At 47.9% G+C, this 14,561-nt stretch overlaps 1 protein-coding gene across 2 annotated transcripts in view; it reads left to right on the top strand.

The window, feature by feature from the left end:
• The window catches only part of BRPF3 (bromodomain and PHD finger containing 3), a 34,910-nt gene extending 24,762 nt beyond the window's left edge, over positions 1–10,148 (top strand). Inside the window, exons 11-13 of one of the 2 annotated variants that reach the window (XM_032340489.1) lie at positions 2,276–2,373; positions 6,152–6,306; positions 7,767–10,148. In XM_032340489.1, coding sequence (XP_032196380.1) covers positions 2,276–2,373; positions 6,152–6,306; positions 7,767–7,950 — 437 coding nt within the window. In that variant the 3' untranslated portion in view covers positions 7,951–10,148. The remainder of the gene's footprint in view (positions 1–2,275; positions 2,374–6,151; positions 6,307–7,766) is intronic. The other variant, XM_032340490.1, reaches the window with a different exon arrangement.
• Positions 10,149–14,561: the final 4,413 nt, after the last annotated feature.

Genomic DNA, 14,561 nt, shown 5'->3' with positions numbered 1-14,561 from the left:
GTGTTGAGGAATGCATGCCTGTGTGTTTCACTGTTGTCTGACTGTCAACGCCCAGAAAGCAGGGCTCATGTCTAGATGAATTGGATCAGCATCTAACACAAAACTGGCAGCGGATTGGCACCTACATTGTGATTCTGGTAGTGACATTTTACTCTTATTTTTAAAACCATATACTTATAAAATGATGCCAAAGGAAATTTAAAAATTTCGACCCTCTGATGTCCCATCATCACCTTAACACAGTTGTCTTCATTTCTCTCTGTGGCCTTCTGTTTATTTTAGGCACATTTTTAACAAAATGTTAATCCAGAACATTTCATTTTCTGCATTTTTCAACGTTTTCTCATACTTTTTTCATGTTGACATGATCTTTATTTATCTCATACTAGTGGAACAACGTATCTTCTAATCAGTGCATTATAGTTTACTTAACTCTTTTATTGTTAGACTTTTGGTTATTTCCAACTTTAAACATTATACATAATGTAGTAAATGTGTATTTTTGTTCAAAATCCTTTTATTCATTTTTAAAGTTATTTTTCTTTGAATACATTCCCACAGAAGGAATGTACTGAAGCAGATGATTCATACTTTTTTTTTAATGGCTCTTGAGACATACCGCCAAATTATATGTATTTTTTAAGATTTATTTATTTTTAGAGAGAGTGAAAAGGAGAGAGAAAGTGCATACATGCAAGCAGGGGGAGGGGCAGAGGGAGAGAGTCTCAAGCAGACTCCTGCTCGGCATGAAGCCTGACACAGGGCTCAGTCTGCACCCTGAGATCATGACCAGAGCAAGAATCAAGAGTCAGATGCTTAATCGACTGAGCCACCTACGTGCCCCCTGCCAAATTATATTCTTAAGGATTAGACTGGTCTGGAGTTTCTTCAACAGTGTGTGATTGCACCAGTTTCCCCACAGCCTTCCTCTTTAGTATTAGATTTTATCCTTTTGTTGTTACTGCTTTTGACCCAGTGCATAAAAAGCAATACCTTGGCGTGCTTGAGTGGTTCAGTCTGTTAAGCGGTTGCCTTCAGCCCAAGTTATGATCCTGGGGTCCTGGGATCAAGCTCTGTGTTCAGCTCTCTGCTCAGCAGGGAGAGTGCTTCCCCTTTCTCTCTGCACACCCCCTCCCTGGCTCATGTCCTCTCTTTCTCTCTCTCTCTCTCTCAAATAAATAAATCTTTAAAAAAGAAACAATACCTCATTATTAGTAGTACATTTTTAAAAAAATTATAAATGAGGGTGGTAATATTCTTTAGGAATATAATTTCCATTCTGGAGAAGTCTGGGGCCTTTTCCTTGATTGTGCTTGGTCACCTTGAGTTCTCAGTTTCTAGCTGTGGGGAGGGGAAGGGAGGTTCCTCTTTTTGTTCAGGAGCATTTGTGAAGTCCATCCATGTGTGCTGGTGCATCGGGTGTAGAACAGAGTAAGCTGGAAAGATGTGGTGCTGCCCTGAGCGGGACACCATCTAAGGTTCTGAGAAAAGCATGTCCATGAGGGACCTGCAGACCTGCTAGGCTCTGCCGAGTCCTGTGTATCCAGGTGATGTGGGTGGCCAGGCGTGGCCCTGTCAGGAAAGAACTCATTTATTAGCAAGTGGTTTTCCTGGGATGTCTGTCCCAGGCATCTTTTTCCATGAAGCCTCTATTGGGAGGCTCACCACGCAGGGAGGCCCAGAGAGCAGGTTGTGGTTTTGTCAAGTTGCATTGTCATTCTTCTTCCTGGGGTCCTGGTGATGAAGCAGTCATATTTTTCCAAGGAATACCATCCTAGGGTTCTAGTCCAGAGGTCAGCAGACTAACATATTGCCTGTTTTTTTGTAGGGCCTGCAGGCTAAAATGGTTTTTACATTTTTAAATGATTGAAAAGAAAATCAAAAGAAGAATGATATTTTATAACACATGAAAATTGCATGAAATTCAAATTTCAGTGCCTAAAAATAAAATTTTATGGGGACACAGCCATATTCATTCCTTTACAGAATATCTATGGCTGTTTTCATGCTGCAACAATAGAGTTGAGTAGTTGCAACAGAGACCCTGTGGACTGTAAAACCTAAAATATTTATCATTTGGCCCTTTACAAAACAAGTTTGCCGACCTCTGGTCTAGTCATAAGAACTAAGGAAAGGCCAGGGAAGAGGAAGGGTGGAGGGGATGTGACTGACTCATTCCTGGGTTGCCCCAGTCAAATGGAGGCCACAGGCAGGCCTCCTGGGCACCATTCCAAGTCCCCTTTGGGTGCTGTCTCCTCCCCTCCCCCACCCCCAGGCAGAAGCCTCCTGATGCCCTTTGAAGACCGCGGAGACCTGGAGCCCCTGGAGCTGGTGTGGGCCAAGTGCCGAGGCTATCCCTCCTACCCTGCCTTGGTGAGTCTGCCCCAGACACCACTCTCTTCCCTCCCCTGGGCTGTTCTGGCCCCCGTCTTGCCTTGGGGGCTTATCTGATTGGATCAAGCCAGCAGAGTACGGTGGGCGTCAGGGTGCCTTTAGCCACAGAAGAGAGGGAGGTTTTACCCCAGTCTGGGTGGGTCAACCCATCAAGGCCCCTAGCTTGGAGCACTCAAAATAGGGTAAAAGTATGAAGACAGAGACTTGGGCTCATAAGGATTTAATAGCATTTATTTATTTGCTTATGCATAAAAGTAATGTATGCTTGTTGTAGAGAATTTATTAAATATTTGTCATGCAAATTCTTGAAATACTGAGGAAGGTATGGTTTTTCTCATGTTGTGGGGAAGAAAATTGAGGGTCTGTCTGTTGCCTGTGGTCATCTAGCTATTAAATAGCAGGGTTGGAATTTGAGCCCAAGGCTCAACGTGTGTGATGGCAAAGCCTGTGTTCTGAGCCACTAAGTTCAAAATCACCCGTAGTCTCATCTATTCGGAGATTACCTCCTGGTGTATAGCCACTCAGCTTTTTAAAAAAATGCATAAATATGAGATCATACTCTGTTTAACCTCCCTTTCACTTAACAGTGTACCGTGAACACGCATGTCTTGTGCCATTAAACATTCTTTATCAACATCACTTTAATGACTGCATTATCCTCAGTTGTATGCATGCACCTTATTTAACCATTCTGTAGTTGGTCATTTAGGTTGTTTAGAGTTTTTCACTATGACAAATAGCTGGCAGTAAACATGACTGTAATTTTACTTTGTGCACATCATGATGGTTTCTGTACAGTGAATTCTTGGAGGTGCCTTCTTGGGGCAAGGTCTCTGCAAAATTCTGATACAAATTGCCAAACTGCCCTTCAGTGTCTACTCCCACCAGTAGTTGCTAAAATTTCTCACTTTTTCCATAGTAGCAGTAGCTAAAAATTCCATTTTTATCACCTTGATTGTTATTTCTTAGAGCTCCCTCTGTACTGGGGAGGTAATGTCCATCTGGCGCTGGAAGATAGTGATTCTAAACCTTTGGGGCATGCCAGAATCATGGAGGAATTTTTTAAACAATACGGATACTGAGGCCCCATCTCAGAACGACCCAGTGAGAATAAGGCCAAACTAAGCAATGAATAGTTTCTTAATTTTAATTTAATTTTATTTTATTAGAGAGCAGCATGAGATGGGTTGGGGGAGAGGGAGAGAGAGAATCTTAGGCTCCATACTCAGTGTGGAGCTTCATATGGGGCTTGATCTCACGACCCCAAGATGATGACTTGAGCTGAAATCAAGAGTTAGGTGCCTAACTGACTGAGCCACCAGATGCCTCTAGCTATAAATATTTTTTTAAAAACCTTCCCAGATGATCTGTAATCAGGATTGTGAACTACCCTGCCAACTGCTTGCATGTATACATGGTTCTGGGCTTCTTCTCATGGTTCTTTCGGGTCTAATAGCGGCTTCTTAAGGTCACGAAGGCGGAAACTCTGACCTTTTTGGGCTGGAGGAAGCTACAGCTCTCAGAGGTTGTACAACTTGCTGGGGCCATACTGGAATGCCTTTTGCCTACCTCACTCCCCCTATAATGGCAGGTGGGGGTATCCACGCAGTGATCCAACTGCTGAGGAGTTTTGGGCCTGGAGTCTGTGCCCTGTTGTCACTGAGACCCCAGCATAGTTGCCGAGGAAGTGCTTAAAGCTGTACAAGTTTGATACTCGTTTTTTTAAGTCTCACAGTGCAAAAACAAACAACAACAGAAGTCTAAAACTGGTCTCTTTTTTTCCCTTTTTAGTTATCTTCTTTATCATAACATTTTCTTTCATGATTAAATAAATTCAGCCACCACCTGAGAAAACCCACCACTTGAACACAGCCTGTGTTTTTATTTTGGTTTACGCTCTCCCAGTTCTCCTGTGCATTCTTAAATGTGTACTTGTGTCCATAATGAATATATGGTTTTCGAATGGTTTTTTTTGGCTCTTGTTTTTTAAAAAAAAAAAGTCTTTTTCTAGAAAATAATGTGCCTGTACTATAGAAGTTTTGGAAAAGTAGCAGGAACCCCACCGTTCTAGCACATCAGCTGTAAGCGTTTTGCATCATGTCTTGTCTCTGTTTATGTAGTAAGGCTCTAATAATAATGTATATAGACGTTTATTAGATAATGCGTTAAAGTGTATCACAAGCCATGTTGTTTTACATCTGCATAACATTTGAGCGAATGGTCCATCGTGTGTTATTTTGGGACATATTTGCCTGTATCTTCTTTAAAAAGGGAGGAGAGCTCTCCTTGAGGGGCGACTTACCCACCTTGCTTCTGCCCAGAGCAGGGGCGGGGGGTGGCATTTTTCACCATCTGCCCACTCTCCTCCCTCCCTTTCCAAGGCAGGAACCAGCATGGCTTAGTGAAGAGTGGCCCCCGCTATCTTCTTCAATTGAGGAAGTTCAGGAGGGCTTCGGTCCCAGGGGGCACAGACAGGCTGGGAGATAGAGTTTTGAACAAACTACACAGCTGGGGGCAGGGTAGGGGTGGTTCTTCCTTAGAGCACACTCTTAACCAAAACACCTGCTTTCAGCTGCTTATCTTGAGAGGGAACTAGGGAAGCTGGCAGACACCCAAAGGTAAATAGCCAGAGCAGTTTATTATGAGAACAGGCCCCCTGGGACAGGGTATAGAAATTAAGATTGTTCCATCTCTGGAGAAAGCTGTTTCCTCAGTACATTTCCAAGCCCCTCTGGCCTCAGCACACAGAGATGATCAGCCCACTGCTTTGGAAACGAGGTCTGTGTAGGGCAGCAGGCAGCAGAGGCTCAAGCCACTGTGGCCACAGCCAGCCATGTCCTCCTGTGCCTGGTGCTTTCCTCGGTCAGCTGATAGCTAGCTGTCAGCAGACTTCTCCACATCAGTAAGAAGATGAAATAAGATGGTGATGTGTGAATAAGTAGGAGCTTTGGTCACTGTCAGTGCTTCCTAGAGCTAGAGGTCATGGTTGTCAATGTCACCAGGCATTTTGCAGAGCCCCTGTCCTGTGGAGCTTGCAGCCCCGAGCATTAATTCCTCTGGTGGCCCTTCTTTCTAGGGCCCCTCTCCAGCAACCCTCCAAGTTCAGTCTTACAGCATTTTTCTGATGCCCACAAATGTACCTAGTCCACACAGCAGGCAGAATATAGTCAAGAAAATAGTGGGCAGCCAGGGCCTCTGGTAGGTAGAACCAAAGGGATGGGCCCTGTTGCTGTTGAAGAAGCTCCTTCCTAGCGGTGGTGTCTAGGAAGGCCCCGGAGCCTTTGATATGAATTGCAAAGGTTTTAAAGGGAAATTGACAAGGGCAAAAATGGCTTCTACTCCCTTCCTCTAAGGGACATTGGGAAGAATGAATTTGCCAGTCTGGCCTGGACATCACAGATACCCCCTCAATTCTGACACACATACACCAGTGTCCCCTCCCCCCACCCCTGGATTCACGTTGCTTCTGTTTCAGCTCTGGACCCCGAAGGTTCATGGAGCAAGCTCACTCATTGGAAGAATTGACTGAGCAGGGCTAGAGGATTAGACCAATGAACTGGGAAAGGAGAGCCGAGACTTCCATTTTGGGGTTCTGGGTGGTCACAGAAGAGGTCAGACCCCTTCATCACTTGGTTGTGGGCCTGGCTAAGGCCCTGCATAGCTTGTGGGGGGCAGGTTCAGGAGGGAGTTCTGGTGCAGTGTGCTCTGCTCACCCCCTCCACCCACAGCTAAGAGCCATCTTCTTTCCTGCCTCCAGATCATCGACCCCAAGATGCCCCGGGAGGGCCTCCTGCACAATGGTGTCCCCATCCCTGTCCCACCTCTGGATGTGCTGAAGCTGGGAGAGCAGAAACAGGCCGAGGCTGGAGAGAAGCTCTTCCTTGTCCTCTTCTTTGACAACAAGCGCACCTGGTGAGTGGGTGCTCCCGCCAGGAGGTTGCATCAGTGTGTGGGCTATGGGCCCGACTGGGAGGCTGTGCACACACTGCCATGCTGGGGAGGTCCACAGAGGGCTCTGGACTCCATGACCCTGCCTCCACCCACGTAGGGTGAAGCATTACCAGCAGCTGGCTGCCCCTGGCACGTTAATAATAACTGTCTCAGGTCAGATTCTCTGGGAAACACCTGAGGTGGAGATTTCTGTAAGGAGGCTTACTGGGGAGAGCTGTGGGGATGAGGGATGCAGGGCTGGGCAGAGGGACCTGTTGAACAGGGTCACACTTGCTACAGAGGCCTCCGCTGTTCCTCAGGGGAGCTCGGGAGCTGGAGGGCTTGTTAGCGATGTCACAATTTTGGTCTGTGCGTCTGTGCCTTTGTATCCTCCTGTCAACTAGTCAATGAATGCTGGTTGCCCCTGGGTGGGGGTCGGGGGCGGGTGTCACCTTGGGCCAGGTAGCTCCCTTGGTGGAGGGTGATTCCTGGAGAAGATTCAGCTGAGAGCCTCCCCATGGATGTGGGCATATGTGTCTTGGTCCTCGGGTTGGGGGATGTAGAGTTGGAGTTCTTCAGTCCATGGCAAAGGGCTTACTTGCCCTTCAAGATTTCTCTTAGCAGCAGGAAACTTTTTTCACTTCTGCTTCTATAGAATGAGGTAGGACTAGCCAGTCCAGATAATAATAGTTACTATTAATTGTTTACTCCGTGTCCTAATGCAAATTGATTTACATACATAATCTCATTTAATCCTCATTAAATCTTCCATCGAACCCCTCCAATCCATTTTGCAGCTGAGGAAATTGGGGCTTGGAAAGTTAAGACCTCATAGCCAGAACTGGGATACAAACCATGATCTGGCTGCAAAGGCTAGCTTTTAACCATATGTTAGATTCACCTGGGGATCTTTAAACACACACTCACACACACACACACACACACACACACACACACACACACAGATTCACCTGGGGATCTTTAAACACACACACACACACACACACACACACACACACACACACACCTGGGGATCTTTAAACACACACACACACACACACACACACCCCCCCACCCACCCACCCACCCACCCACCCACCCACCCACCAGCTGTGGTCACCACCAAGGAATTATTGATTCTTGGTATCAGCCCCAGTTCCTAGCCATAGTTCCCCAATGTCCCAAGGCAGGGTGAGGGCTAACCCTCATATGGGCCTCTCTTTGCTTCCAGGTCCTGACAGCCCTAAGCAGAGTGAGTGGGGCTCAGGGAAGGGCCTGGCTGCAAAATAGGTCCTTTGGAGACGACCTGCCTGGAGTGTCCCTGCCTGTCTCCTCCTGTTCTGTCGCCTCCCCTGGCTTTACTTGTCCTAGGCAGATGGCCCAGAGGGGCCCCCTCATGTGACCCACCACACCCCAGGCCTCTTGCTGTGCTTGTGTTTTAGGCAATGGCTTCCAAGGGACAAAGTGCTGCCCCTGGGTGTGGAAGACACTGTGGACAAGCTCAAGATGCTGGAAGGCCGCAAGACCAGCATCCGAAAGTCTGTGCAGGTGGCTTACGACCGTGCAATGATCCACTTGAGCCGGGTCCGGGGGCCCCACTCCTTCGTCACCTCCAGCTACCTTTAAGGGCAGGGCCTGGCCTGCGTCTGCCTGTCCTGCCTCTGTCCCATGAGGAACAGAGGCCTCTTCCTGCCCCAGCCAGTCATATGGCTGGCAGCTTCCCCCCTCCATGGCAGGCCAGGGACTGGGTTGTGTCCTCCCCATGGGCAAGGCCCCAGTTTTGACCAACTGCGTGGTTCCCCTGGTGGGCCTGCTGTGTGCCAAAAACTCCCACCTGAGCTTGCTCAGGGGCTAGTCCACTGATGAACCAGTTAGAAGTAGAAATAGCTGTGAGGCTTAGGCCCAGCCAAGGAGATGGACCTGAGCCCAGAATGCAAGAGGTCCTAGGCTCTTTCTCAGAGGTGTGCCTGGCCCCTTCCTCCCCACTTCCAGCTAACTACGCCTCAGGGCAAGTGAGGCTCTGACATTGACCCCAGAGGTGCTGTGGATACACGAGGGTCCCGCAGGGAAGCTCACGGAGCTCACCCTCTCCCCCCTCATCACCCATTCTTATACCTCTTCCCTGTCCCATCTTCTGCACCAGGGCCGTCTCTCTTTTTCCCATGTTCCTTTCCTTTCTTTTGTGCCAAATGGACAGAAACCATCACCAAACTGGTCTTTTTTTTCTTCTTCTTCTTTTTATGTCTCATTCCCTTTGAGGCCAGCTGCTATGCTAGGTGGGTGCCTCCGCCTGGTTCCTCAGGGCCCAGGACAGAGGGCAGCCTACCACTCGGGTGACCCCTCTACCAGCACATCCCCCCACCCGTATTTGCTGCAGACACGCAGCTGGGGCCAGGCTCTGAAGGCTTGCCTCCTTGACCGAGGCGAGGCCCCTTTTCCCCTCTTCCCCTCTCCCTGTGTGCCGAGTGGCGGGCTGAGGCTTGGTGGGCTCCTGTCAGACCAGGCTGGTTGGCCGAGTGTCCATCCGTCCACTTGGGTGGCAAGGGCTGTGGGGTGCATCCGTGCTCTTCAGCTGGGTCTGCCGCTAACCCCTCCTGTCCTGTCTCTGTGGGCCTCACTGTCTGCCGCCATGGATGGTGGGGCCCTGCAGTCCAGCCGCCCCCTGCCTGCGCTCTGCCCTGCCCAGCCTCTGCTGCTCCCGCTGCCGCACTCCAGGGGACACCATGCTTTTGTTTCTCACTCTCTGTCCTCTTCCCTCTCCTCCTTTCAACTCCCCTCTCCACCTTCACCTTCTTAAAAATGGAAGGAAAAAAAAAACAACTGTGAAACGGGGAATGCTGACTGACAAACCAACACAACTTTCAGAGGCTTCGATGTCTATTCTCTGGATGATTCTTTTCACCTCCTAAGCACCAAAGCCGCCAGGTCGCAGGCCACTGATCGCCATGTTGATTTTTAATCTGATGTTCTTTTTAATTGTTTTAAATTTTTCATAGGGGAGTTTTGGACAAAACAAAGTCACTGGGGAGATCACTGCCATTTTTACACACTCGACTTTTTAAAAATACAACCAACCAACCACCACAACTTCTTATACATTTGGGACACGAGCCAGAGTTTAAAAGGGAACCAACAAAACTCTCTATAACATAAAGGATGGGGTTTTGGATTTTGTACAATAATAAAAATACAATACAGCATATGGCTAGGGAAGGACATGGTGTATATAATTGTAAAATACTGTTCTAAATTATTGAGGCCTATAGTTTCCATTACTGGAGTCCTCCGTTGTGTGGCTGAGTGTTTTAAATGCACACAGTTTAAATGCCCAGGTTTGTTTAAAGGAGCCAATGCGTCCCCCTCTCCCCAGGTAGTCGGTCAGCTGTGGATTCTGTGACCTTTGTCTCAACCTGTGTTGTAAGATCTCGGGGCTTTCTCTCTCTTTTCTCTGTGTCTCTTTCTTCCCCCGAACACCTTCTCTTTCTTAGTCTCTTTTTTCCCCCAAGCTCCTTGACTCTTTCAGTCTCTCTCTGAGTCTTATTTTTAAAACTGCTCTTTTAGAATGGGAAGCGGCTCAGATCCTGCTGTGGCTCGGGGCCTACGTGTCTCAGTCGCGTCTGCTGTGAAGCACACGATGCTCTATTTATTGTAGAAAGTGACTTTATTTGCTTTCTAGAATTGTTTATAACAGATGGTATAAGAGAGGTAATAAACAGAGAAAAATCTATGCTTGTAAAGAATACAAAAGTTAATTTTACCTACTATAATATGACTGTCTGAAACTTATTTTCTCTCTGAGAAATAAATGTTCTAATGGGCAGTAATTGCTGTGCTGTGTTTGGTATCGTCTGTGGGGGCCCGCCCCTTGCTTCCTAATTTCTGTAGCCCACTGCCTCCTCAGAAGGTGGGAGCCATTAAGAATGGGGCTGTCCAGCTGTTGCAGGCTCCCAGCTGGAAAGGGCTCTGTCTGTCTTTCTCTTGGACTCCCGGGAGGGGTGTGAAGGTGGGCTCCAACGTTGTTTCCCTCCCAAATAGCTCCAGTCTCTCAGTCCTGTGGAAGGTCCAGCCTTCCGGCCCATGGCTCAGCTTTCCTGTGGCCCTGTTCCTTCGGGAGCATCTGTTCCTCATGCAGCAGGAGATGTAGCCCCGTGTCTCTAGCACCTGTTTACCAAGCTTGCCAAATCTGAGACTAGAGGATGCTCGCGTCTCCTCTGTCATTGTTGCTGTCCCCGTTCTATAGATAGCTGGGACACACAGGCCTAACGTGGGCCTGGCTCCTCCTGGCTCGCCAGAAGGGATCCTAGCGCCAACCTGGTCTTCATTTTGCAGATGACCAAACAGATCAGCAAGATTAAAAGCCTTGTCCAAGGCCAGCCAGCCAACTAATGGCAGCAGAATCCCACGACAAGGATCTGGCCAAGGGTTTCCTGGTGGGCTCCACAGCATCTCAGGGCTATGCTGGCCTTTTCTGTACCAGCCCCCCTCTCTCCCTGGCCATATATGGCTCCAGCGTTTCTGGAAAGGGACATCTTGAGGAGCAGAGAGTGAGTTGCCAGGGACAAACTGCTCCGTTGCTGGGCCCGGGACAGCATTTCCCCATCCCCTCCCCCGTCCCATCTCTGCTCCTACCTAGCTCCTGTGCTTGGCTGAGAGTTACGTGTCACAGCAGGGTAACTGGAGGACAGAGGTCTCCGGATCGCCTCCTCCAGGTGGCCTTCTCCAGGTGGCCTTTGAAATTCTCACTGAGGTCACTAGAGTGTAAAAATGCTTAATGTGATAATACAACATTGGCATGGTATCTGCCATGTGCTGATAATTTTGGAATTATGCGTTGGGGGTGCAGAGATGCACACCCCCGGCCCACAGGATGCAGGTCCACAGGTGGCTCACAGCCTGATTCCTGAGACATGTTGCGGACAGGTCTGAACAAGGAAGCCGGTGTGAGGGTCCCACAGAAGGGAGGAGTTTGAGAAAGACACGACATAACAAAAGCTTTCAGAAGAATGCAGCAATTCAGTCAATCCTTTAAATGGGCTTAAAAATCCCTCTATATAAATTTATATTATGAATTACAAAGGCAATACTTAAGGCAAGAAGGGACGCTCACCCCATAAAACCATTATGAAGATTTTGTTTTATTTTATTTTATTTTATTTTATTTTATTTTATTTATTTGACAGACAGAGATCACAAGTAGGCAGAGAAGCAGGCAGAGAAAGTGGAGGAAGCAGGCTCCCTGCTGAGCAGGACCCTGGGATCATGACCTGAGCTGAAGGCAGAGGCTTAACCCACTGAGCCACCCAGGCGCCCCTATAAAACCATTGTGAACAGAAGGAGAATGCCCAGAGGGGCAGGGTTTTAGCAGGTGAGGATGAGGAGAAAATGCCTTGTAAAGAGAGGAAGCAACACAGGCAAAGGCAGGGTTCAGGGAGCTTTTGGCGGGTGCTCTTCTCCAATGACTGGTGGCCGTCTCCATCTCTGTCTGCCTGGTGGTCACTGAGATCACAAAAGGGTGTGATGGTGTTCAGAGCCCTGTCGCTCATGGGCTGTGTGACCTCAAGTATGGTACTCGGCTTCTCTGAGCCTCCCAGAGGCTGACTTCAGAGAGGACCCTGAAGCCAGGGAGAGGCATTAGCACAGCCTTGGAGGATTTGAACGGGTAGGAGACGCGACTGGAACTTTGCAGCCAATTAGATGTCAGAGTCAAAAAGCAAGAGTGCAGACAGGGTTGCCACCTGGCTGGAGGCATCAGCTGTGGGTTTGAAGGGGAGAAAGGAGAGCTTAGTTTTGATGAGTTTGTGCCGCCCACAGGACATCTGAGAAATACCCTCAGCAAGCAGATGGGCCTGGGCCCCGAGTTCAAGAGGAAGATAGGAGCACTTGACAGAAACGTGGGGACACCAGAGCCCACCAGGGCAGTTTACGACAGTGGCCAAGGAAAAGCCCCTCATATCTGGAGCCCGGGGTTGGGGGTGGAGACAGCCTTCAGGGGGGTTCTGGTCACTGGGGAGGGCCTCACACTGAGGAAATCCAGTCCTAGGGAGCAACGAGGCCCACCCACTCACTTCACAGAAAGAGGTGGGTCACATGGGCTCAGCATCACAGAGCAGGAAAAGGCCATGCTGACCAGAAAGACCCCAGAACCCAGCACCTTCTACTCTCCACGGGCCCATGCATTCAGAGCCCTCAAGGTGAGCAGAAGCATCCTTAGCGAGTTTTATCAATCCCGTGATTAAAATTCATGGACCGAAGCCTAGAATATCTTGATATTGGAGCATGTGGGGGTACTGACTAGAAATACATTTCATTTTCCTCACAAGTTTAAAAATATAATTAAAGACATTTGCCAGACTCTGTCAACTTGGCCACTTCCATTAATGTATGAATTGTCATTAACCCTTGAGTGTGAATTTGCCTTCCAGATAGACTCCCCTGACCTGGCGAGGCTGTAAACTTTGAGCTGGAGGGGTCTCTCACTCAACCTTGGCACTTGGGGTTGGCCTTCTGCTCACCCTTTCCCTTCAAGGATAGCAGACGGTACCAAGGGTGGAAAGAAAAGAAATATATATATATGTACTTCCTACAAGTTGAATACTCTTGAGAGGGCCAGGACTCAGACTACCTGGAGTAGCAAAAGCTAATTGTCCCCAAATCTTAGAAGGGTTGTGTCAAAGAACCTGGTGTCCTTTGCTTGGCCCCAATAAGGCTGGTTGGAAGGATCTGGTTTCCGTCTAACTGCCCTTGCTCTTGAAGCGATGTGTGAGCTCCTTCCTCTTCCTTTCAGCTTTGTAGACTTCTTTAGGGGATGAAGAAGAAGTATTGGAAATTCGGCCCTGATGGCTCCTGATGTGCCCTCAGGGGACAGTCCCCTCTCCCCTAGCTTCACAGTCCAGAAGGGCCCCCACGGGATTTTACAAGCTGGTACTGGAAGATTGTAAAATTTGCTCCTTGCTGTCTCAGTCAGGATTTGTTTTTTAAAGCACAAAGGAGAAAACAAGATTATATTATAAAATTATATAATTTTAAGATTATATAATTATATATAAAATATATATTAAAATTATATAATTATATATAAAGTTATAAAAATGATTTTATATATAAAGTAAGAATATTATATACCCAGAAATAGCCATTTCCACCATTTTCGTGTCATTCCTCATAGTCTCCTGTTTTTTCCTAGACAGAGCACGTACTCCAGTTTCTTGCACTGGGTAGCTGGGTAAATCGGCTGCCCCGAGAGGCTGTGGGTTCTGACATCAGAGCAGAAGTTCTTGGCATGACCGGAACTCAAGGTCAAACACGTCTCCTGCCCGTCTTCGGCTTTTCTTCATTTGCTGTGTGTTCTGAACCGATCCAAGCCAACTGTTGCTTGTTTTTGTTTTCTTCCTTTTTGTTTTGCTAACATACTGGTAGTCTCCAGCGGTTGAAATTGAATGGGAATTCTACCTCTCTGTCCTAGGAACTTTGCTATTGGGTGTATATTTCCATGGAAATAAGTCCTAGACCAAATTCTGCCCTGTGTTCAAACATCTGCAGAAGAAGGACAGCCCCCAGTGGCTACACCATTTCTTCTCTAGCTTGAGCAGTTCCCACTCTGCTCCAGTACAGCCACCAGCACCTGGCATGAAAGGTCACTCCGAAGATACACAAAACACTGTTCTGAGGGCAAGGCCAGCAGCCAGGTTGGAAGGGCAAGTGGCAGAAGCAATGGAACTTTAGACCTTGAATTTTATTTTATTTTTTGAAGATTTATTTTTCTATTTGAGAGGGGGAGAGAGAGAGAGAACACATGCATGAATGGGGGGAGGAGAAGAGTGGGGGGAGGGAGAGAGAGAGAGAGAGAGAGAATGTCAAGCAAACTCCCTGCTGAGCACAGAGTCCCACGCAGGGCTCAAACTCCCAACCCTGAGATCATGACCTGAGCCGACACCAAGAGTTGGACGCTTAACTGACTGAGCCACCCAGGTGCCCCTTTGTTGTTGTCTTATATACAACTGTACATATAGTAATTAAGGTACACAAACCTCAAGTTTAATCTCCGTGAATTTGTACATGTGTCTCCACCCTAGAAAATGTGCCCTAGAAAGCTTCTTGTACTCCTTCCCAGTCCATAGCCTCCTTCTCCAAGGGTAACTACTGTCAGATGTCTACAGCCATAGATTAGTGTTGCCTGTTTTTGAACTTCATATAATGGACTCCTACAATATGCGCTCTTTTGAGTCTGGCTTCTTTCA

This window comes from Mustela erminea, chromosome 4 (assembly GCF_009829155.1).
Source record: "Mustela erminea isolate mMusErm1 chromosome 4, mMusErm1.Pri, whole genome shotgun sequence".
Taxonomy (NCBI): Eukaryota; Metazoa; Chordata; class Mammalia; order Carnivora; family Mustelidae; genus Mustela; species Mustela erminea.
Note: the sequence above shows the minus strand (reverse complement) of the source record. Positions and strands in the feature narration are given on the sequence as shown.